Source organism: Notolabrus celidotus, chromosome 20 (assembly GCF_009762535.1).
Source record: "Notolabrus celidotus isolate fNotCel1 chromosome 20, fNotCel1.pri, whole genome shotgun sequence".
Taxonomy (NCBI): Eukaryota; Metazoa; Chordata; class Actinopteri; order Labriformes; family Labridae; genus Notolabrus; species Notolabrus celidotus.
In genome coordinates this window covers 12,181,886-12,207,145 of record NC_048291.1, presented here as the reverse complement: position 1 = coordinate 12,207,145, position 25,260 = coordinate 12,181,886, and the positions used below count along the sequence as shown (strand labels likewise).

The 25,260-nt window shown below is 39.8% G+C and overlaps 2 protein-coding genes and 1 long non-coding RNA gene across 4 annotated transcripts in view; 2 read left to right on the top strand and 1 right to left on the bottom strand.

Moving 5' to 3' along the window:
- The first annotated feature begins 9,723 nt into the window (after positions 1 to 9,723).
- On the top strand, positions 9,724 to 11,541 carry LOC117832798. The gene is made up of 3 exons (XR_004635261.1): positions 9,724 to 9,802; positions 9,968 to 10,032; positions 10,694 to 11,541. It is a non-coding gene; the product is annotated as an uncharacterized LOC117832798 (long non-coding RNA).
- A 193-nt stretch (positions 11,542 to 11,734) lies between these two features.
- proza (protein Z, vitamin K-dependent plasma glycoprotein a) lies at positions 11,735 to 19,197 on the bottom strand. Of its 2 annotated transcripts, none has more exons than XM_034712149.1 (9): positions 19,010 to 19,197; positions 17,322 to 17,460; positions 15,976 to 16,136; positions 15,812 to 15,836; positions 15,612 to 15,725; positions 15,377 to 15,511; positions 13,607 to 13,722; positions 13,319 to 13,436; positions 11,735 to 12,742 (listed from the first exon to the last, which is right to left on the bottom strand). In XM_034712149.1, the coding sequence occupies exons 2-9, from the start codon at positions 17,398 to 17,400 to the stop codon at positions 12,207 to 12,209; spliced, it is 1,284 nt and encodes a 427-aa protein (XP_034568040.1). In that variant the 5' UTR covers positions 17,401 to 17,460; positions 19,010 to 19,197; the 3' UTR covers positions 11,735 to 12,206. The 2 variants fall into 2 exon arrangements, with proteins under 2 accessions (XP_034568040.1, XP_034568041.1); XM_034712150.1 differs by lacking the exon at positions 19,010 to 19,197 and adding an exon at positions 18,899 to 19,006.
- Positions 18,750 to 25,260, top strand: part of gpr139 (G protein-coupled receptor 139) — a 25,986-nt gene continuing 19,475 nt past the window's right edge. The window contains exon 1 of the mRNA XM_034712151.1: positions 18,750 to 19,001. The gene's annotated coding sequence lies outside the window, so the exon portion shown is untranslated. The remainder of the gene's footprint in view (positions 19,002 to 25,260) is intronic.

Genomic DNA, 25,260 nt, shown 5'->3' with positions numbered 1-25,260 from the left:
TTACCTCGTTCACTGCACGAAGTCATAGAAATATGCCCATGGTGCCAAGTTAGGGTAGAAATCTTCTGTTTCCTGTTGTACATTTCAGAATAAAGGTAGAAGAACAAATTGTTTTCTGGGTACAAATGAAAACTTTATCTCAGTATTTTGTGGCAACATAGCTATTTTCCCTTTGAATCAGCAAACTTACTTAATCAATAGGTGAATCACCTGCATTTATGCCAAAGCTCAACAATTTTCTTCATATTCATTATCAATTCAACACACATTGATGGCACCGACACACTTTCAGGATCAAATAAGAGAACACTGTTTTGCGCAAAAACACCGAGGTAGGGTAGACCTACATGTTTAGATGAAGGCAGGACCTGAGCCACTAACTCTTTTAGAAGAGACAGACCTATTCATACAACTTCAGACTGCCTAAGAAGAACATCACATAAATTAACTGCAATGTAATGATATTCTTGCTTGAGCTATTGTATAGACTTAAAAAAAATGTATCTCTTTTACTGTTTGCGAAAAGGTGACGCTCTTATCTTGAAATCTATCGTCTATTCCGGTTCTGCTCTGCTTGCACTGTACAGCTTGACGCATCTACAAACTGCTGTGCTGCTTATTATTTCTCCCTCTCGTCACATGCTTGTCGTCTCAGCTGCTCCAGTCCATCCACGGGGGGGGCACTTCCCACACTTCCCCCCATCGGACATCTATCCACCCTGTCTTTATTCTGGTGCATGATGGGAGCCAGTGAAATGTCGTGTGGCAACAACCAACACTCATCATTTGGCACTAAGATAAAACATTTTTTTACCACTGCAGTTTGAGACATGCAGGAGCAGAACATGGCAGCCATGACATCTCATGACATTAGGTTACCTGAATGCTGCTGCTGCCAAAAGTATAAATCCATTAAAGCCTTTCTTTTGTGCTTAACAATATGGCCAGTGAATAAAAATGTGCTGCAGCAAGACACTGGAAACTATAAAGCCCCAAGCAGACATGCATCCATACATCATTTGTTTTCTCGTGACGATTTTATTCTCAGTTGTTTTCTAGAGATCTTGATTTACCATCAATTATCTTAACTTTTATCCCCAGAGTACAAAAGCACAAAACAAACATAGAAATAGGCAGGGATGCACGGTATCGGGCCTGATATTATATTAAATGTTGTTGTTATTATTTGTTGTGCAGCCACAACAAGCTAACAGAATGGTAAAATTGTATCTCCTGCGTGTATGTTTTGCACAGTTTTAGATTTGCATAACGTGTTGCAATTATTCTGAAAGGAGGGGGAAAAAAAGTCCTCAAGTTATAACACAACAAATCTTTTAGGTCTCCAGAAAACTCATTGCAATGAAGACGTATTAAAGAAATAGGAAACAGCAATAGCTGCATGTAGCATAAGCACCAAGTGCCATAGTGCTGATTTGAGAATTGAAGAAACCCAACGCTAAAGAAATAATTATTAAAAAATCACTAAAATTGTTTCACTTATTGACCCACCTTTTTCCAAAGTAGAAGATCAAGGGTTTGGAACAGTACACAAGGTGTCTTTGCAGATGTAATTATTCCATTATCTCAAGAAAAATCTTTGTTATCTTGAAATTATGAGATAAATTAACCTGTTACTATTGGAAAGCTTACTTTTATTATAACAAGTTGTGATCTCCAGAACATAGATAAAATGTCTTGTTATCACAGGAAAGTGAGGTAAATAAAATGTATGAGTACTCGTCTGCTTAGGACTTCCGTAAGAAACAACTAGTCACATTCAAATTTCACCCTCACACACATTCTGGGATGGGAATGCTCCCCCCAACTTTCTCTTTCACACACTTAAACGCATAAATACATGCAAAGTGAGCTGACCATGCAGGCTCTGGGCAGTAAGGAGGCGTATCATATGGAGTGGCAGCTGAGGATGTGAGACTAATCTGACAGGTGCAGCCTGGGAGAGTGACAGCATGGGAAGAGGGGGAGGGGTCCCTGCTCGTAACAGGATGATTGAGGAGATTAATGGGTCCCTCACTTTATCAGCCGACAGGACCAGGCAGTGCATCATCAATACCCTTATTCCTGTCATCTTTGTTATCAGCAGTGAGAGACTGTGTTAAAAAAAAATAGGCTATTGTTCCATTACCACACAGAGCTAATCACAGTAAGTGGATTTGGAAGAAGGTCTTATTTAAGTACCTTTCAAGTGGAGGTCAGTACAGTGTTTAAGATCTGTTAACAAGATAAATCAGGCCGATTTTGTGGTCTTTTAGTGTTTCAGATAAAAATTCTTCCGCACTGTCTTATATCTCTGTTTTAGAGATCTAAATAAATCAGTTCAGATATTAGACCGAGGCCTTATAGCTCTGTAGCTGTTAGGGCTTAGTAGGAGATAAGTGGATCAACACCACTGTCTTGTCTTTGTGGTTAACAGGGCAGCGTAACTAAGAGACAGGTGTCTCAAATTAGCATAAAAAGAGGGGAATCAGATAGCAAGTTGCCAAAAGTAACATAATCTACCTACCACCTTAAACATCTTCAATCTGTCATGGAACGAAGGGAGAAAAAAACAATCTACTGTGTTACAGATGTTTTATGCCGATTTCAGAATGCTGATTTCTTTTTTTCAAAGTTTGTATATTTATAAACTCTATGTAAGAGTAGGAATGTTAATCCACTACATGTGTGTATGTTAACATTCATAATCCCAGTGTTTTATCCATAGAGAACCCCTGCTTGTTAACAGAAGGTGAGAAAGCAGCTCAGTCGCTGACTAATATGGCTTCCAGACAGGCAGCGGACTAATTTTGGCTCTGCCTGCTGACTTATTGTCCTTAAATGAGGAGAGCACATGATCTGAGGGTGTCATGTCTACAGGAACAACAGCGTCACCAGCCCTGTCTGACTTGTTTCCTTTGGGATTATATGTGTTTGATAGATGTTTATGTTTATATATGTTTTTCACAAATGAAATGCCCAATAGGATAAACTTTTGAAGTCATTATAGTTTTCACCAAATCGGTAATAAATACAGTGCCCCTGACGTCCTGCAAAGGTGGGCCTTTTTAAGATAATGAGTATGTTTGGGGAGCAGTTATGTACACTCTCCTTTGCCATGTGTGATGAATAATGCATAAGCATTCACCTTTGGCTACAGCACATCATTTAATCAGGTAACAATAAAAGCATATTATGTCTGTCACAACCAAGTTCTCAGTAGTAAACAGCTTAAGAAAATGATGAGCACTATAGGCAATCATTTAGTCAACTTGGAGAGAGTTTACCATAAACATTAGCTATGATCTAGCTAAGCATAATATGTTAAGCTGCAATCATTTTTAAAGTTGGGAACAAAAATCCAGGTGGACTTCAGGGTGAACTAATTAGATCCTGGTTGTCAATGTTTGGGGTGGTTATTTTGTTTTTATCCATTGGAGAGAAGAACGCTACCTTCAAATGATTAGTAGCCAATCCCCACTTGCTCTATCCTTCTTGGTCCTCACTGTAGCTAAAACCAGACGGTAAAATGTTGTTCCAAAATATTGTCAGTACATTGATTTAACTCTTCTCAGGGGATAAATAAACTATCATTAAGTGGAAAAACTGATGAGTGTAACTGCTGCTTCACTGGTTGGTGATAGCTACAACTTTGGGTCTGTAGTTTTAATATATTTATCTATTTTCTTTCATCTCTTTCCCGGAGTGATAACCTTCATTTTTCACTCAGAAATGTCCCCCTCCCATATTGTTGTGTCTCCTGCTTTCATGTTCCTTCTTTCCGCTGTCTCATCCTTCCTGTCATTTCATGCCCCCCTTGCTGTCCGGAGGTTGCCTCATCTCATCAAGGCCTCTGCCTGGCTAAACACAATGAAGCACAGAAGAGACAGCAGGGTGGCCAACGCACAGCCTGCATGCTGCATCTGTTTCCAGTGACAAGCATCAGGATGAGAGCCCATGACCTCACAGGATGAATTCACTATGACAGGATGCAGGTGTCCAAAATTAGCAGGAAGGGAGACTTATTTTAAAGACCACTTTGTTTTCAGACACGCATCCCATTTTTAATGGACTGTAAACTGTCTTACAGGAGTTGTGGGCTGTCTGGACTGTTAAGATGGAGGAAAAGGAGCCTCGGAACAATTATTTGGTAAATGATTACTACATATTATGACATTTTCAATTGGATGATTTAAATTATCACCAAGCAATAACAAGTGTTGAAATATTAAGTCAATGTATATGTTTAAAAACCTGCAGTTCCTTAAGTGTCCACCGAAGGTTGTTTTTCAAAAGCCAAGTCAACCTCAATTACGCTCTATGAAAAGACAATTTTTACAGCAGAATTCAACATTTTTACAGCCTGGTAAAAAGAACAGTTGTAGTCCTTCTCGCCCGTTTTTTTATTTGTAAAAACTGTGGTCAAATGTTTTATAACTTCATCTGATTCGGCTATATTAAAGTTAAGTGCTTATTTCACTGACAGATGGGCATGTTTTTTTTGAAAGGCAATTAATAACTGGCTCAGCTCAACCTCTTTGCCAGTTTCTAGATTTCTAAGGAGATATTTGATGTCACTGAAGTATGAGGATACAGTTTTAGCGCTATAAGGTTCCCAATTCAAGTCCTGGCTGGGGTCTTCCTGTGTGGAGTTTCAGAGTTCTCTCTATGCAAGTTTGAGTCTTCTCCAGATACTTCAGCTTCCTCCCACTGTCTTAAAACATGTTCATCAGGTTGTGTTTCATAAAGCTGTGTCAGGAATCGATGGATGACGTCACTGAGACTTCATCTAAAATTAACCATGATGCACGCATCAAAAAAATGTACCCAAAGGTAAGGATCCTGCTTCACCCTGAAATTCACAAAACCTTTATTAATGGATACTGCACCGTTTTTGAACATCAAGTAAAGAGTAATGTATATTTAGCTGGTATGCTAAATCAAATTTTGACAGGGTGAGACAAGACCCAGACATTAAGCATATTCTGTTTTGTCTAACCAGTGGTTAACTATACATTATCCTGCTTAAAGTTGACACTAGGTATTGATCAAAAGATGGTTTTATTGATTTAAAAATGGTTTATGCAGCTGAAAAATATCAGTCCCTCCATAGCAATGCTGTTGGCAATTTTGTTCAATTTAGTTTTAATATCCATCGCTAACTTCCGTGCTGTTTCCTACATCTCATCTTCTTTTCTTTGCTGGCGACAGGTCAGCCTTTAATCCCAGATCTAAAGTTTTGTGCTCTCACAATAAATTAGGAGAAGACTTTAAAAAATCTTCCATGGCAGCGCTGATGCTATTAGAAAATTAGTTTTGTCACATAGTCAACAGGAAGAGGTGAAGTCATACACTGTATATTAGATGTCGTGGCACTCCTGCTTTCATATGTGTGACATGAATGATCAGATTGTCCTTAGCGTCACATTTGCTGTTCAGAATTAATAACCGTTGTCAAGGGGTTTTGACCAATCAGAGTCAAGTATTCAACACAGCCAAGTGATTAGAACAGGAAGCCAGGTAATAAGACAACTTAACACAATAAAGCTGAGGGATTCCACCAATTCAATGTTTCATAGCATGTGTGATCATTTATTTATTTATTTAATGATTGTATTTATTGTTATATTGTCTCATACTATTTCATATTCCTGGATCATTTATTTTTCCTTAAGTTAAATTTTTTGGCTTTAAAGCCTTTAATTATAGAGGAGAGGACAGAGGATAGATCAGGAATCTTGGAGAGAGAGTGGAGGAATGACATGCGTGAAAGAGCTGGCATCGATCCTGAGCCGCTATATGGGCGCCAAACATAACCGATAAGCTTAATCTGTACCCCTGGATCATTTCCTTGTATTTTATTATCTTTTCTTACTCCATTAAATGAGTTGGATATCATATTAGACTTTTTTTATTCTATGTTATATTTGTTTAAATGACTCATTATCTTGTCTTGGTCAGTTTCACCATATTTGTAACATATACTTACACTTTATAATTGTGTTTCTGATAGATAAGCCTAATTTTCTATCTTGAATTTTAACATTTACAAAGTGCTATAAAAATGTCTGACTAACTGATTAATATTTATTATGAATCATCAATTCTAGGACAGTACCACATCTAGTTGCTCTCGTCCCCTTTACAACACATTCTTCTTTGTGTTCCCTCTTTTCAAATTTTGATGTCAAAATATTTTGGTCTGTTTAACATTGATGGTGTACATGGCTGTATTGTAAGCTAGCTAATGGAGAACTGTGCTGACCTGGTCACTCATCTAATGAAGATAATATGCTTAGATTAACCTGAGCTCACCTGTCCACCACAGTGACTTAAACCCCCCGGCTGTCACAGGTCGCTTAGAACCATGGTGACCTTTTGAGGTAGCATAGCCACTCATAAGACAGAGCTACATAAAAGGTCACGTGACTTTGTGAGGTCAACCATAAATGAGCTAGATGTAGATTAGTATTTTCTGTATCTGGAGGGCAGAAAACATACACAGAGGCATGCACATGTTTATTTATTTCCCTGAAAAAAAGGCCTCATAAGACCACTTCAGAAACCAGCACATGGACCGTAACACACTTGTTTTCATTCAGTAAACCTTTGACTTCACCGTCAGCTCCTCAGGTTTCTCTCTGACTCTAAACAGGATTTAACCCCTGAAGGGTCAGGGTGAGGTCAGTGGAATAAAGGCAGCTCCAGGATTTACCTTCCTCCTCTATCATCAGGCTGTGTTGGCATGCTGAAAGTGACATATTGTTTTTAAAGGCAGTCTCAAGGGCCGATGTAGATAAAGGATGCAGTCTTTTATTAACTGAGGAAAAAAGTCATCTAGAACAGAAAACACAGAGGTGGAACATCGGGAAGTCATTGAAAAGACGGAATGAACATCGCATCTGACTGATGAACCATAATCATCAAGGCATCTCAAATGCTCAGGTCTTTTTGCAGAACAAATATTAGACATACAGTATATACACAAAGGTTTGGTTATCACAAGATGAATGCACACTAACTTGTGAAAAGTGACACAAACACACCTTGTAATGCATTGACAACTATTTTTTTTTCTGTCCTGAAAAAATAATCACTGCCACAATGTTTTCATGAGTAACCATGTGAGCTGGTCCAACACTATATGTAAGCACTTAAACATGTCTCAAAGCTCCAGTAAGGAGTTTTTAGCTTGTTATGAAACACACTGAAATGGATACTTATATACTTAATGCTTATGAAAGTGAACAAAATTATCAAGAAGAATTTAGATTTTCTTCCCTTAAGTAATTTTTAATGTCTGTAGAGGTGGGAGTCAGGTGAATCATCTAACAGCAACCCACCAAAAAGGCCTTTGTTTACATTTTTTTGAGTGATGATTTACTGTTGAAGTCGGGAAAATAGTTTGTAATTCTCTTTTTGCATTTGTAGTAAAAAATCAGCAAAGAGATTAAACGTACAGATTATTTTGTTTTATGCAGTGGACTTCAACAGCATGTCTTATGTAACTGAGTGTACATCAGAGGTCACTAATAGAGCACTTTATACCATAATGCATTGGGCTAAAAAAAATAGGATTAAGGTGATTATGCAAAAAAGGAAGTGATAAAGTTAAAGCATTTTTTTCTTTATTTTTACTCTTTTCTGGCATCACAATACAGAGGTGGGACCAAAGAGTATAACAATATAATAATGATGATGACTTTATTCATATTACACCTTTAAAAAGAAGAGTTTACACTTCAATCTAATTCATTACCATTATTATTTGTATTAATATTATAATAACTATTATTATTTGTAGTATCATTACTATTATTATTATTATTATTGTTGTTGTTATTGTTATTATTTTACATTCATTTTATTTTTTTTGTATTCTATTTATTATAATACTTTGGGTTTTTACTCTTTCCTTTCCATGACTTGTAAAAATACAGTGCAACAGAGCTGTTGTGTGTCTTGTATCCTAAAAAATATTTGAAAAATAAAGTATTAAAAAAAAAAAGAGTTTACAAAGAGGAAAAAACAGGATAATAGTTTAAAAACAGAATGATATGACAAGGATAAAACAATATCCAATGAATCATCACAATGAGAAACATCCTGTTGGAAAAAAAACCCAAATAGCACATATAAAATGGTCACTGAGCTAATTTTAGAGCTACGCTAACCTTACTATACACAGAGAGAAAATATGACAAGAACTAGATTTTACCCAACAACACCTTCAAGTGATATAAAATAAATTCAAACAAGTATAAGTGAGACCCCCCTCCTCCAGAGAATAAAACCTCCCCCTCTCCACACTAATAAGAACAGTGCTCCTTATGCAGTTTGTTTAATGCTAATTATATATTTTGCCAATGTGCTCCAATGTAGTCGTCTAAAGAAAATCCGATATATATAGTGAGTGGAGAGAATTGATAGGTGATGGATTTTAGACGTAACCTTAATCAACAACTACATAAAAGACACAATGAGACTACAGCTGGGTTATATAAAAATTCACCTCCTGTTTCTCTCTTTCTGTTTCAGCCACTTCATCAGTCCGAGCTCTAACCTCTGGAGGGCCTGTGTTACCTCCACCCTCCTGCACAATTACCCAACCAAGTGGAAGCTTCTCTGTCTGGCATGGGGCAGAGTTTGAGTCAGGGTAGGGTGGAATAAGGGAGAAGCTTTGCCACCCAATCTGACTGTAGACCCCCTCTCAGCGTTTATGTAGTTCTAGAGGGGGTGGAAATTGGGGACATGGATTTTGAGAAGGGGGATTATCGGACGAGATCATGGGCATGCCTTCACAGATCGTGCAGGAGCCATTACTTGACACTAACTCGATCGGCCTTCAATGCTCAGACATACTGCTCACCCCCCATGTGGAATCAGACACCACACAGACAGATAATCCCTTAGAAAGTCTGTCATTTGATGTCTACCACAGCCAAATCACATGACACAAATAAGCATGCATGTGTTATGCATATGTATGACCATACACAACACACACAGGCCTTGGGGGATTTACCCTCACAGCTTGTGAACTGTTTTTTTGGGGTTTGGGAGAGTAGAGGATTATTGATTTAGTAGGACACTGGCCAGATGTAGCCACACACGAAACACAATGTGCTTAAATTCAATCATTTTAACACTTTGCAGCAATTTAGTCCAGCAGTATCAACATTAATAGAGGTGGAAACCTTTGGCATTAAGTGCTTTCACTGTCCTCCATCAGTAATGGCCTTGCTAATGTTTCTCTCCGAGGCCTTTTCATTCATGTCTAATATACTTAAGGTCCATCAATCCATCTGCACAATGACTGATGGCTACTCTGCGTCAACATCACAAAATTTCAGATCTCTTGGTCTTCATCTGTAAGTGATTTTCCATCTCTTCATCTCATCTCTTTGGTTCCCTAGCCTGTCAAACATCTCTCACTCTGCCCCCTTACCCCTATCTGCTTTCACATCATGTCCTCGCACCCCTGTTTGCTCGGGTTCTAGGTTTGATTCTGGGAATAAAATCACAAAGATGCAGTAACTCCTTGATATTTAAATGATACTCAGAGCAGGAATTAAAAAAAAAATCCTGAACTGAACAGCTCAGTGCAGGTAAAGCCTCTACCTGGCTCAGTGCGTGTTTTTTATGCGTCTCTGTGTTTATGTAAGCTTGAGCATTTAAATGGAGCTGGCAGGACCAGAAAGCGGGACCAGACCCAGGAAGGAAGGAGCTCCACTCAAATTAATCTCCACTGGATGGCCCAGTAAAGGAGCAGAGCCATTTTTGGGAGCAAGGAGCCATCTCCTAGGTGAGCACCATGGCAACAGCCAACATGGGCCCCAGCTTTCAGAGCTGTCCTTTTCAAGCGCCCGATCAAAAGTGGCAGGCCAGGTTTTTTGTTATGTGGCGTCTCTTACCCACACTGCCTCTTCTTTTCTCTCCCTGCATGACATGGTCCTGGCCTTGTTCACAGGGGAGGCTGTGAGAAGACTGCAGAGGGCGAGTGTCTGTGGGAAAATGTTGCCAGACAACACAGGGGTATGTGACAGTGAGGGCAAGCTAATATAGTCTGGGACAAAAAGGGAATACACGACACACCAGTAGTTATTCGCAGCTATGTTCCTGTCATTTGATACTACTGTTGCATCATACTGATAAAACAGCAGATTTGATGCTTGTCTTTTTTTAAGCTTGAATCATGTCACTCATGTTAGACACAGACAGAAAAGAGTTTTTAAACTCTTGTTTAAAAACTGTTTATGTTTAACTTTTATCACTTGTTTTGTTTCTATACATGGTCCTGGAGATGGTAAGGTAAAGCTGTAAGTTTATCGGTCTGTCTTTGCTACTTTGGTCTGAAATATCTCTACAACTACAGGGCAAATTTTCATTAATGTTTGTTGGTTAAAGGATAAAGCAAACACGAGTGGTGAGCCTTGACTTTTTCTTTAGTGCCACCATGAGGTCACTAGTTGTGTTCTACTTTTTGAAATGCTCCAAATCTACCCCATGATTCATGAATTGACATGGAAACTGAAGCAAAAATGTATGTCTGCACTTTGTTTCCAGCGTTAAATAAGAGCAAAACTATTAGTCAACATGTAAACATCTAGGTATTCAATGCACAGCAAATGTAACAGTTATCCATCATCTTGGTTACACATAGTTTGCTGAGGTTATGTTGATGTTTTGATACCAGGTCATCCAGCTGGTAGCAGTCGGTGAATTGTGAAGAAAGTGGGAGAAGGGCGTTGACTTAGGACACCCCACCCCCATCTCCTCCCACTTGTGAAACCTGGAGCCTAAACATAACTTCGACAGACGCGGACATATTACTCTGGTGCAGCTGAGGCAAATCAGTCATCATGTTATCAAAAAATAATTAACTGAATCTGAACATCTCCACAAAATGAACACTTGCCCATAAATCAGCACGATAAGAATTAACCACCTTCCATTTGTTATAAGCAGGCTTTATGACCTAAATTGCAGCCACTCATCAGGGGGCGCTCTAAAGGTTCTGGCTTTACTTAAGGGTAGCTGTTGTTCTGTCCATGTTTTGTACAGTCTGTGGAGTAGAGGATGATAAAGGGATATAGTGTGATCTGCCTTGTGTTGAAAATGGGCTCACCATAATTATGAACAGAACCCAGAAAGTATTGGACTGTACAACTCCTTACACACTCAAAACATGCAAAACGTCACACTAAGATATGACTAAGATGTCGTTATGTTAGCATCAGTTCAAAGCGCCTGTGTGCAGAACACTCTCTTGGAGCTGCTGGCATGCCTGCAGAACATTAGCTTAGTTTTTAACTTTAACAGCTTCTTTGTTGCATTTTTCAACACCATTGACATTTTACTGCTTGGCTGCTCTTCACTCATCTTATTACAAACAGATACTGGCGATACTGGCTGAATTGCAGGGTTGTAAGCACTTGAAAAAATATGCGATAGTTTCAATTGCTTTGAGCATGTTTGTCGCATTCGTTTCTTTGGCTGATGATCTCCTGATCTTCATGTTTCTCCATCAGAGCTACCCCAAAATATGAGGTCAATGATCTGATTCTTCAACATTGTATTCTTCTTCTTCATTAAATAGCCTTTATGCGGTTTGTGATGATTGTTTATTAAATGCAATGGTATGTTCTCATTTATAGACAAAATTCCTAATAGCTGTTTCCTTTGACACCCTCTAAAAAGCTACTGTCGATTTCATTCTGAAAAGATAACACCGACATTGTGGTAGTAGGTTTATTACATTTATAGAACAGCGATTACTTGGAGTGTTACAAGGCGTATGTCAAACAGTACAGTAGTTACTTAAAATAGCATTGCACAAAGGTAATTAAAAGACTTATTCATATCACAAAACACATGCTGAATAATTCACTGCATCTCTAACTGAGCCTCAGTCTGTGGCTGGTAGATACACACAGGAGTACCTCTCTGTTTTTGTTATTAGAGAGCCACCTAGTGGATAAATAAAGAAGTCCACAGACAAAGATGAGAAGCGTATGCCTTGACTATGTAGTTGTTTGGATAGTATTTCATTAGGAAATGGATATTATTAAAAGACGAAAAAATGACAACACTGACAAAGAAGTGCATATTGAAAACCCTATTCCCTGTAATCACTTTTTATTTACCTGTGGAGTCCTCTATTTTCTAAATCCAACAACCTCCCATATTCTCTCTGACTCCCCCAACCTCTAACGTGAGCTCATAAGCCCCTGCAGCCAGCCAAGATGACGAGACACCTTCTGGAAGATGTATCCCCTGGTGCAGTCACCCCCTGGTGGCTGGTTGACCACCCCGGTGAGGAAGAATACCTCTCTGTACAGGGTGACCAGGGGACTGCCAGAGCCCAAAGTGCAATCAGCATTGGTCCGGGGAGCGGTGCAGCCCATTTTGTTGTTCATCAGGTTGGGGTGAGCCTCCAGACATTGAGGAAGGGGCTTGTACTCCAGTTGGTTAAGGGTAAGTGAGCCCTCGAAAGCGGATGACTCTTTCGGTTCTTTCCATCCTGTGATCATAGCTGGGTATTCTCCGGACATCAAGATGCTGTCAGCAAAGTCTTTCTCTGGCAAACATGCAGAGATCACATCTTTCTTTAACTGGATGCGGTCGCGAAGCTCGATCACAGCCAGGTCATTCTCAGGGCGACCTTCAATGTATCCCTGGTGGACATGAATCAGATCTACGTACAGCGTCTGCTCTCCATTTTCCACGCTGGTGCTGCGCTTTCCTGAAGACATGGAGGTAAGACGAGACATTCAGAAAGATGATGGTACTAAGGCTATGCACACATACTGACAGACACAGCTACAATGATGACCTATTCTTAAGTTGATCAAGTGAACATCTTTGGATATGGGAGAGATGGTAACAGAAGAAAGTGTCAATTGTTTTCAAGGGAAAAACCTGTGACCACATGATTCATAATGGTCATACATCATACGTCCAGTGCTTTTGAAGGACAGTTCTGTGTTATTCTAAAGGGATACACATTTATTACTTGAAAAAATATCAAATAGGCGAGCTTAGAGATCACACACATTTTCAAAGTGGAATGCAGCTCGGTATCTCCAAGTCAGAACATTCTGGATAAATACGCTGAATACTGATTGAGGAATCGGTTTCAAAATAGAGTTCTATTTAAAGATTCTCAAGTAATGATGGAGACTTCCTGCACCCCTTTTCTTGGTTATTCTAGAGCCATACCTTGACTTTTTATAAATGTGTCTAATGAGAATATTGTGCACAGTATTTCAAAATAAAAAAGGGTATATCATGATGATAATGTCATGCTTTGTGTACATACCAACAGCCACCTGGAAGGATTGGTATTTGTTGGCACACTGGGCGGAAGTCAGGACCAGGTTCTCCTTCAGGATGACTCCACTACAGAAACCTGCAGACTCTGGGCTCTTCAGAAGGGCCTGAAAAAAAAAAACCTCCTAATAAAATGTAGCAATAAAACTCCCAATCATAGTTATGTGGACTTACAATGAAGAACAGGTCATTTCAATGAGATGTGTAATGTCAGGCAGTATAAATGTGCATGTGTGTGTGTGTGTGTGTGTGTGTGTGTGTGTGTGTGTGTGTGTACCTGCCAGGGACACTCTGCATAAGCACAGACAAGTCCTTCAAAGTTGCGGCCTACGTTGCCGGCCAGTCTCTCACTCCAGCGACTCAGACTGTTTACCTTACCACAGGGGTTAGGTCCTGAGGGAACAATACCAGATGGCTGTTATTACTGTTTCTCATTGGATTATTTCTCCCTTTCTTGTTGAAGTTCAACTAGGGTTGCAAAATTCCAGGAATTTTCAAAGTTGGAATCTTTCCATGGGAATTAACGGGAATTTATGAGAATAAACCAGGAACTTACTAAATTGAAGGTTGGCTCTTATTAGGGAACTTAAATATAGTTGGGGAAAATATATTTTAGCATAATCCTGATTTCATGCAAGTACAGTTGAATATCTATGCCATTCCTCAATCACATGCACATAGCACACTGCTTACTACAGTGCTATTGAGACCACGCCCCCTACATGCACTGTGCATTCCTCCATGATGCACACATGATTTCCAGAATCCTGCAGCGGCTAGGCTTGAGAAGCTTGAGGGAAGATGCTTTTTTTATTTGCATGTTGAATGGGACTTTTTGAGAGGGAGAGTAGCTCTTTTTATTTAACATTTTGAATGGGACTTTGTTGGGATTGCATTTTTGTTAATTTTTGAATGAGTTGGGTCGGAGGGATGAGTAATATTTAACTCAACATTTATCTTATTGTTCAATAAAATATTGAACACTTGATAAAGTTCTACTTACAAATAAATCTGTTTTATTTGTATTATTTTGGATGGATGTCTGCTTATAACAAAACAAATATTTCTGCTTGGATATGATACCTTTCCATTAAATTACCCTCAATTCCCAGTTAATTCCCATGGAAAGTTTTCAATTTGGAATATTTCTAAAATTCCCCAGCTTAACTTCCCATGAAAATCTACCGGAAACTTTCCACCCCTTTGCAACCCTAAGTGCAACTGATTGCACATTTGGTTGTACTTTTTCTTCCTCAAAAAACAGAAGTGATAGTTTGGCTCTTTTGAAGTGAGGTTGAATGAGGTTCTTGTCAATAGTAAGTGTTTTACCCACAGGGGATCCCAGTCAACTCAGCTTCTGTGTTGAGCAACAGGGAAGAGAACCAGCAAGGTGGACTATTCACTGCTGCAGACCGGGTCCAATTTTACCATGTAATTAAGCTCATTTTAGGAAAGTCTGACCCCAAATGTACACCAACATTAATGTTCTGCACTTTGTTGAATTATGTGGTAAAACTGCAGAGAGAGAGACTTCACAGCTAAGCTAATGTGAGTCTATGCTCAAAGTCTGTCCTTTGTGCTGTGTAGCAGGTTTTTGTCTGGCTCAGTGAGACTGTCTGCTCTATCTACTGTGTAACGCTGACATCATCCCTTTAGGGCATTTATGCGTCGGCAAAATGTACAAAGAACACTGACTTCCACTGGCAAAGACAATTCACATCTTTGCTTAACTTATAATTAATCTTCGGTGAATATGGTTTTATAAAGTCACTGCCTTTACAAAACATAAGTGTGTGGAGTTGATTCCACATGGCGCTGTCCACAAGCAATGGCCTTCCCCTACCTTTTTGCATGTGAAACTGCGCCATAATGAAATGTATTGACTTACTAGGTCTATGTCCACTGAGATGGGGAAGTAAGAGCAATTTATGGGATCAGACATACAGAATTTAAGTTTATCCTCTGTGATGTGTTTGTATTTATGAACCACACATATGTGCTGTTGCAGAAAAAATCTGTTGGATTTTAACATTGAAAACAGACATACCTGTAGGAATACACTTGATCTTTTCTGTGCCGGTGAGCTTCCATCCACGTGCACAGGAACACTCATAGGATGTGTATCCTGGTTTACAGAACTGGGAGCAGCCCTCGTCTTTCTTTAGCGGGCACAGAGTCTGATCTGAAGCGAGGAAATGAAAGGGGAAGCTTTTAGCGCTCACACAATGTGAAGTGAATGAACAATGATGATCACACACAACCTGCTGACATCCCGTCCTCACCATTTTCACAGTGGACTCCAGAAAATCCTGATTTGCAGACGCAGTCGTAGCCTCCAACACTGTCAGAGCACAAGGCGCCATTCTTGCAGGGCTTCTCTGCACACTGGTCTCCGTCTAAACACAGACAGCAAGTCTCTGAGGATATCTGATGTACTGATAATGGCTGAGCAGAGATGGGAAATCATTTTAACAGCACTTACCAATGTAGACTGACCAAAAGATATCCTGCAAGAGAAAATGTGTGGGATAAGTGCACAGTCGAAGTAGGAGATTTCAAGCGTGTTCATGAAGCAGAGGAAACAAAGAAGATGAACCAGAGGAAATCTGACGTGAGACAGAGGTAAGGGAGGAATGTGTTGCTCACTGTGCGGTACGAGTCCTGGAACACACTACGAGCCTGTTCGTAGGTGCACACTTTCTCCATGCAGAGCTGCTCCAGGCTTGCAGGCTGAGCCGGGTTACTGCCGTCCACGTTCCTCTTCTGACGGGAGATCAGTGAACTCGCATGCTGCTTATCCAAGAACACTGAGGGAACAGAGAAAATCTCAGCACAGACTGAACCACAGACTAAAGCTTGGATGGATATAGACTAGGCCGCCTCCCTTTAAAAGTTAAAACCCTTGCAGACTATTCTGATTGACAGCAACAAGTTTTGAGTTTCCCAAATAAGAGCACTGACATTTTTTAATCAATGAATTAAGCTTTTTTTGTAAGATTGTCGAAATGTTGGATACTTTTCAATACCACCTGCCTCTAAACAGCACAATCTCCATTGTTTCTGTCTGATAGTACCTAAAAGTACAAAGGCTTCTGAAAAAAATTGATCTAAACTCATATTTTTAATGGACAGCTACTGCAAGCAAAAGAAAAAGAGAGAGGGAGCTGCAGTGATAAATCGACAGAAAGATTAGGTAAAGAGAGAGCACTTTTAAGGACAACAAAATGGTCAAATAAAGAATTGAGATGTTATCTTCCGATTGTTTTACAGCAGTAACACTAAAGAACTTCAAAAATCCCCCCAAAAATAACCCTGCCAGACTTGTTTGTTTACTGCTAAAACCGTGCTTCTTCCTGTCTGCCGTGTGTGTCTCTGCTCTACCCTCCATCATAGCCTCTACACCCCTAATTCTCCTCACTCACAGGTTGATGAACACTCATATTTTGTAAAGTCCCTGTGGAATCTCACCCAGGTGCACACGTTATGTTTATGCCTGTTATGAGGCAGTAATGTCACCTGGTCCTTGTGTGTTGTCTTTTAGTCCTGACCCATGGACTGTTGACACCCTTAAAATGACCACATTAGTAATACAGTCAGAAAATACAGCCAAATAGAACACTCTCTGCAGTTACAGATACCACCACACACTTCTTCTTGTTTATGAATAATAATTCAGAGTATTCATTATTTTTTGGGAAAATCTTATTTTGCCTTTGTCATCACTTTAAACAGTTTGTTAATTTTTATGTTTCTATTCTGGCCAAAACTTCTTGTAGAAAACTTTTATATCTTATGGAGAAAATTCAAAACAAAAGAAACTTAAAAAAAGGAGGCAGAAATAAAAACAAACTTCAACCCATTAACAGCATCTGAAGCCCCACCTTCCCAAGGATCTAAAAAAAAAACATGTCACACTGCATGCTGCCATCTTGACCTCTTTTAACCTCCACTTCCCTCTTCTCTCTGGAGCTAACACTTCTGGCTCCTCTCACCTGTCTGTGGGATCTGAATGGCAGTCACAGCCCCAGCCAGCAGGCACAGCAGAGCGGCAAAAGTGCACAGGGAGCTCATGGTGACTCTGAAGTCTGATCTCAGTCAAGCTGTCGGTGCAGAAGGGCACGTCCTGAACTCCTACAAACAAGACAAACAGATTACAGACATGATGCACAGGAAGAGGATGAGATGTGAACGCATATGAGGCTGAGAGCAAAATCAATACTGTTCAATTTTCCATTAGGTCATCTTATCACGCCTGGTTAACTGCAACATTCTTTTCACTTACCTGAACCAAAAATCTATTGATTGAGTACAAACTGTACCTGATACCAGGCTTTTAAACAGAACCAAGAACAAGATCACTGTATTCATGTTTCAGCTTTTTTACACTGGTTCCCAGTGTGTGATCCCTGACACACACACATTGTTCATTCCATTTGTATCCATTTCCTGTTCAAATCCTGTAGGTTTTTATGACTTAACTGTTTTACTTTGCAGTCTCTTAACAAGGGGGATAGATACTTTTTAGACATGGATGGCCAAATTTGGTAAGTGACTTTTGCAGAGGTGGCACACAAATGAACAGCATTTATTTATCTTTTATCTGCAAATCATATCTAAACAGTAACACATTAAATGGGCAACTGTTAAATTTTCTAAGCTGAAATCTTTGAGGACTCGTAAAGAAAACATTTGTGCAAGCTAAGTAAAAAGTACTTCATGGACTCTTCCTGGATCCACCCTTGACTGTGAAGAGGATTTAGTAAAAATCTATCTATCTATCTATCTATCTATCTATCTATCTATCTATCTATCTATCTATCTATCTATCTATCTATCTTATTAAAGTTATTCTGGAAGATGTAGATTACATCTCTGGCACAATATTGACATTTTATCACCTGCAGATTCTGAATTCTTCATCTAATGTCTTCAATTATTATAATTAAAATGGCATTTAAATATTTTTATTGAACATGTCAGTTGACCATGTAAGTCAGGAAATAAGATCAGATGTACTGTTTTGCAAGTGACTTTGCATGTTCGAGCTAAAAATTGCTGAAGACTATAAATAAAACTACACTCTCCCCTTCTTTTTGCTAGATCGAGTCTAACCTCCAAGTCCCAAGAATAATAACAGTATGAAGTAAATGTGTCAACATGGTCATTTTAAAACCGGATCATCTTTCTTTTTTCATGACGTATGATATCCAGTAAATGACCTCATGCTGTTTATCATCACTACTTATTATGAGGTTATTCTGCTGCAGGTTGTTTCACATCTTCTACATCTGTTTACAAATTGTAAACACACACAAATGCTTCTTAAACATCTCCTTATGTCTCTCTAGTCAGCTCAGAGGGCTGCAGTGTTTTGCTAGAGATCCCAGTGCTACGCATTTAGGTTGTTTAGCATCAGCAGCCTGGTAGCATTAGCTAATGATGTAACAAAGCACAGAAGGAGCCATGATGAAGAGCAACACATCATTTGTGCTAAAGTAAAAGGAGTGTGTTGCGTTTAATCAGCTTCTATAATGTTAACAGTCCTCTGTTATAACATTGTAATATTTACCAATCCGTCACTGTATTCAGGGCGGGTCGCTACAGCTGACCATCATGGCTCCGAGTAACGGTCCATCACATCAACAACAATGGAAACAACAACATGATGCTCGGTACGTACCGCTCCAGATAGATTCGGGGTACTGGGCCCGACCTGGTCTTGACACACCGCTGCGTCCTGAACGGATCGGGTCTATCTGTCTAATGTAACAGGGTTTGACCGAATCCAAGCCAACCCACTCAACCCCCTTACATTTAGCACTGTTGATGTGATGGCGAAGTAGAGCCACCAGAGGGCGCGGTAGGCCAAAAATGCAGGTGAGGACGCAGAACAGACTGTTCACCCTGCAGGACTAGAAAGAGACTACTAATTTGTGTTATTAGAATCCTGTGGGTCAGATGAAAGTCGACTTTTAAGAACAAAGTAGTAAAATATATGAGTTCAAACTTCAAGGTTATAGACAGGGGAAGCCAGCAAGAAAACCTCACCACTCAGGATAGACTTAAATGAGACAGCACTTTTTTGCAGAGGAAGAAATGTCTGTGGCCAAGATGCTCACTCCCATGAATATTCACATTTAATAGGCTACCTATACTTAATAGGCTGTATACTGCGGCCTGTGGCTATCCTCCATGGGTCAGCATGGGGCTGACAGGCTCAGCCCAGAAAATGTAGAGCCACCACCCTGGCGGGTAGACCTGATAAACCGCAGAGGCACATGGGTTCCAAAGGGTCATGTTCAAAGCCTTCATTGTGGAGGTTCTAGATGTTAGTCTGGTAGGTCTGGTGCCTGCCATGCTTGTAACTTTAGAACCCACTTGCGGCCAACAGCAGTGAAGGTAACTGTCAGACTGAAGAAGAAGGCCTTCGGGCATGCCGGTTCAGAGGTCTCTGGTTGTTCCTTGTGATGGCGGATCACCAGGTAAAAGGTGCAGCTTTAGTTTGGATGGATTTATACATGTTTGGGCTGAATTATATTTTGCTTGAAATTCAGCCATAATTAGACTCCAGTTACAAAAAAAATACCTTATTTAAAACTTCTATTTTCTTTGGCAGTGATCAGAACCAGGACATCTTCTGATGTGCACACTCAATCAAAGAAAAAAGGATGCTATCTGCGTGATCAATAGTAGAGGCCTTAATGCAAACAAACACATCAGTCTAGATGATAGCAACACACATCAGCTTAAGCAGACAGGTAAAATCAAAGTAGACAGCATGAAATAGATGGAAAAAGTTGAGAAATTCAGAGTAGAGAGTCTGTGAAGGTTAAGAAAATTGCATTTAGAAGAACAGTTTTATATCTCATACATACATCCACATCAAAATCAAGTGCATCACTCCAGAAGGAGGAGTTATGGGTCACTATTTAGGGTTGTTGGATATTTTATGTAAATTTTGTGATTCTTGGTGTAAAAATGATCAAAGACACACATACAAATATAAGAGCTGCTGAAACTAGGCCATCAAGGACCTTCAGAAGTCGCTCCTCAGTGGCCTTATTTCAATTTGATTGTTTGCGAGAGCAATGTAATTTACAGACAGGGCCATGGGGCTTTAGTCTCAGCTGCAGCCGTGTTAAATGTCTCAATTCCCAAGTCTAATAACAGAAGAATTAGAAGAGCCTGTCTGAACCAGCTGGTCTCTAGTGTTGGACTGGGACAGTATCAGGACTGCCCAATCCAGGGAGACTCACCTGAAGGTGGGGATAGCCTGCCCCAGCCTGCTGAACTGCAGCTAGATGTGTAAATGAAAAAGATTGTGATAATTTCCCCAGTGATTATGTATGAGGTGAAATAAAAAGTGGTCAAAGTCAGGCATGTGTTCATACATGTGCAGTTTGTCCATCCACGTGTCCATGTGTTGGATCATTTGCTGCAAGCAGTAATTCTTTTCCTTCAAACATCCATCCATCTCTGTCTTTTTGTTATTTTATTCAACACCTCTTTTTCAAATTGCCCCCCCCCCCCTTCTATCTCTTGTTCCTGTTTCTTCCAGCTCCTCTCATTGTTCTTTGAGTGCCAGCTCAAAATTGGAGGGGAGAAGGGAGGTGCAGCTCTCACGTGTCACCTCACTGACCTAGTCCTCTTCAAATCCAGGCTCCAATTTTACAGGCTGGCTCAACAAACAGCCCAGCTTTTACACAAAGCATCTATAATTAATGGCACCTGATTCTTGACAACTCCTTGATAGATATAGTATAACAGGCTGCAGACGAAATCCCCGGGTCTCCCTTCATTTAGGAGTCTTGTTCATTCCCCTTCAAATGTACCTTATTGGCTTTTCATCACTCACGTGTGTTTGAGGTGAGGGCTTTGTGGTTGTTGAACGATCTGCCAGAGGAAATCAGGTCACCTGAGACAGTGATGTCTTTTTAGGTAAGAGTTTAAACCCTCTTTGATTTCTTTTACAATCTCTAAACATGTTACACTGCGCGGGAATCTCTACTGTTAAAACCTGATAGTTATTGCAGCCTTTATGAAACATTTTGTGATATAGTTCTTAAAAACTGCTCAATTACAGCTACAATTAGCGATGCACAATATTGATTTTTTTTTAGCTGATAATGTTAATTGATAACCTGCTTCTTATGGCAGATGCTGATTAGATTACCAATGATTTTTTTTAACTTCCTTTAGTGCATAGTTTATGCACACAATGCATGAGCATTAATCTTAATTTACCAATTATATCTGTTGTACCTATAAACATGAAAAAGTGATGAAAAATGAAAAAATGTCATTTGTTTCATGGTAACCAGAGCACTCCTGTGCACGCACTAAATTTTATGTTTAAGTCTTCACCCAGCCTCTGGGCCATCAAACTAAGCATACTCACTAGACTAAAAGCAAACTTATGTCACTTACTTTATCATGAATGTTGTAGAGATTACATCGTACAGGGCTGATAGCCAAATATCTACAAAGTAGTGACTCTGGATAGTGTTCCAAATACATCATTAGTCGGTGAAATCCTTGGCTTTCTACTTTGAAAAAAATAATAATAATTTTATTGGTGCTAATGCTAGCTGAGGGTAATGCTGCCTCCTGTTCAATGACACTCTTCAGGTGAAAAATTTAGTTGTGTTCGAGTGTGAAAACTTTTTCCTTTCGAAATACTTATGACACATTTGCAAGTTACAATCATGTCATCATGTATTAAATCAGTCAAAAAAAAAACGTACACAGGGAATAAAGTTTTTACTCTCTTGTCATGCAGCTTATGTGTTTTGCTTGTTCTTCTCTGCATGTATTGCACTTACTGTGTCCTAATGTGTAGACTTGCTAATAAGTCAATGACAGCAAGTTGTATCTGTTGTGTTTTTTGATAAAATTGTTTTATCGGAATAATTAATAATAATACAATTCTTATTGTATTGTGCCGATAAAAGGAGAATTTGCATTCCCACAACAATATTAAGAATATTTTTTTCTTTTAGCTGTGCTAGCATCACTGCTAAAAGAAATGAATTATCTAAATGTCTGTCAACAGTCACTTTAAAGCAATAATATACATTATTCTCTTCACCCATCAGTGATCAAAATTTTAATGCTGTTCATTGTATATCTGTAATTCACCAAAGCAATGCTGTGTTTATGGCACCTAAGGTGTAGAAAGGTAATCATAATTGTAATGGAATATGGTAATAATAATAATGGTCTGTTGATATGCACATTCATTTGCAATTGTGCTTGACTGTTCCTATTTAGGTTAGTTTAAATACAGTACCTTCACCCTATCGTGAATTTCCCCAGATGTGGGATGAATAAAGGAGTATCTTATCTTTTCTTATCTTATCTTATGCTGAACTTATCACTTATTGTAAAGTCATGGCCAAAAGTTTTGAGAATGACACAAATATTACATTTTCACAAAGTCTGCTGCTTCAGGGTTTTTGGGTGTTTTTGTCAGATGTTTCTATGGTATAATGAAATACAATTAGAAGCATTTCATAAGTATCAAAAGCTTTTATTGAGAATTACACAGAATTCATGCAATAAGTCAATATTTGCAGTGTTGACCCTTCTTTTTCAAGACCTCTGCAATTCTCCCTGGCATGCTGTCAATCAACTTCTGGACCAAATCCTGACTGATGGCAGTCCATTCTTGCATAATCAATGCTTGGAGTTTGTCAGAATTTGTGGGTTTTTGATTGTCCACCCGCCTCTTGAGGATTGACCACAAGTTCTCAATGGGATTAAGATCTGGGGAGTTTCCTGGCCAAGGGCCCAAAATCTTAATGTTTTGTTCCCCGAGCCATTTTGTTATGACTTTTGCTTTATGGCAAAGTGCTCCATCATGCTGGAAAAGGCATTCTTCATCACCAAACTGCCCTTGGATGGTTGGGAGAAGTTGCTCTCAGAGGACGTTCTGGTACCATTCTTTATTCATGGCTGTGTTTTTAGGCAAGATTGTGAGAGAGCCCACTCCCTTGACCGAAAAGCAACCCCACACATGAATGGTCTCAGGATGCTTCACTGTTGGCAAGAGACAGGACTGATGGTAGTGCTCACCTCGTCTTCTCCAAACAAGCCTTCCTCCAGATGCCCCAAAGAATCGGAAAGGGGATTCATCAGAGAAAATGACTTTACCCCAGTCCTCAGCAGTCCAGTCCCTGTACCTTCTGCAGAATATCAGTCTGTCCCTGATGTTTTTACTGGAGAGAAGTGGCTTCTTTGCTGCCCTCCTTGACACCAGGCCTTGCTCCAAAAGTCTTCGCCTCACTGTGCGTGCAGATGCACTCACACCTGCCTGCTGCCATTCCTGAGCAAGCTCTGCACTGGTGGTGGCCCGATCCCGCAGCTGTAACACCTTCAGGAGACGGTCCTGGCGCTTGCTGGACTTTCTTGGGCGCCCTGGAGCCTGTTTGGCAACAATTGAACCTCTCTCCTTGAAGTTCTTGATAATTGGATAGACGGTTGACTGAGGTGCAATCTTACTCGCTGCTATAAACTTCCCTGTTAGGACCTTTTTGTGCAATGCAATGATGGCTGCACGTGTTTCCTTGCAGGTAACCATGGCTAACAGATGAGGAACAATGGTGTCATGCACCATCTTCCTTTTAAAGTGTCCAGTCACTCAATCATGACAGATTGATCGCCAGCCTTGTCCTTATCAACACCCACACCTGTGTTAATGTGTGTGACACCTGTGTGTCATTGAAATGATGTTAGCTGGTCCTTTTGTGGCAGGGCTGAAATGCTGGAAATGTGTTTTTGGTGATAAAGTTCATTTTCAAGGCAAAGAGGGACTTTGCAATTAATTGCAGTTGAGCTGATCACTCCTCATAACATTCTGGAGTATATGCAAATTGCCATTATAAAAACTGAAACAGCAGACTTTGTGAAAATTAATAGTTGTGTCATTCTCAAAACTTTTGGCCATGACTGTACTTCTGTGCCTAAGTACAGCCAAGGAACCCTGCTGGTGTGGCTGCAAACACTTTGTCTTCTCCCCATTTGCTCTCATATTATCGGACATCCAGATATTCAGTGATTGTCATTAGTGAGGATCACTATAAGCAACTGGACATACCTCTTTTAAAGCCATATAATGTAGACCAGCTTAGTCCTGCTCAGTAACAACACCGAAATATTAACATGGCTAACAAACAAAGCTGTAAATATTTACTGTGGTGCCTGGAGAAATGACACGTGTTGGGTTTTGCACGTTTGAGCATGTAGTAGTTCGATTCAGGGAGGATGTGACAGTGCGAGGTCCCCAGACAATGTGTCTAATGATGATGTAATGGGTTAATAACACACATTCACACACCTATATGCCACCACAGGATGTAATGAGGTCAGGTGGATGTGTAGCCCTGCACTTTACTGATACACAAACATACAAATACATAACTCACATCACCTGGCCTGGTTTTCTTTGCAGTGTCACACATCATAAATACCTTCTCACATGTACAGTATGCTTTGTCCTGTATCAAAATTGACTGCAAACAACAACACAATCATTCCTATATCAAGGTGCTGGAAGATAGTGTGTAATTAAGTTTGCTTGACAAGGACCAATGATGATGTTGTATAAAGTACTGGAGAGCAGGCAGCCACTGCCCCTGTGGGGGTCTTTCACAGCTACGCCTGCTATTCGTGAAGAATCGCCTTCCTCTGTCCCACATTTCTTTGTGATCAATTCACGTCAGCTGGTCATATTTTATTTAACACTTAATCGCGGCGCTCCCCCTCCCTTTGTCCCCTGCAGCTCATTTGTTCACATGCAGCAGGAAAGAAGAGAAATTAAGAGCATGTGATTCCCAATCCTCTCCCCTTCCCTCAATACTGCACTTTCCTGCATCTAATTCAGATGGCATTCAACAGAAACAGGTTAGCCATTATTTGTCTGTTTGTAGTAAT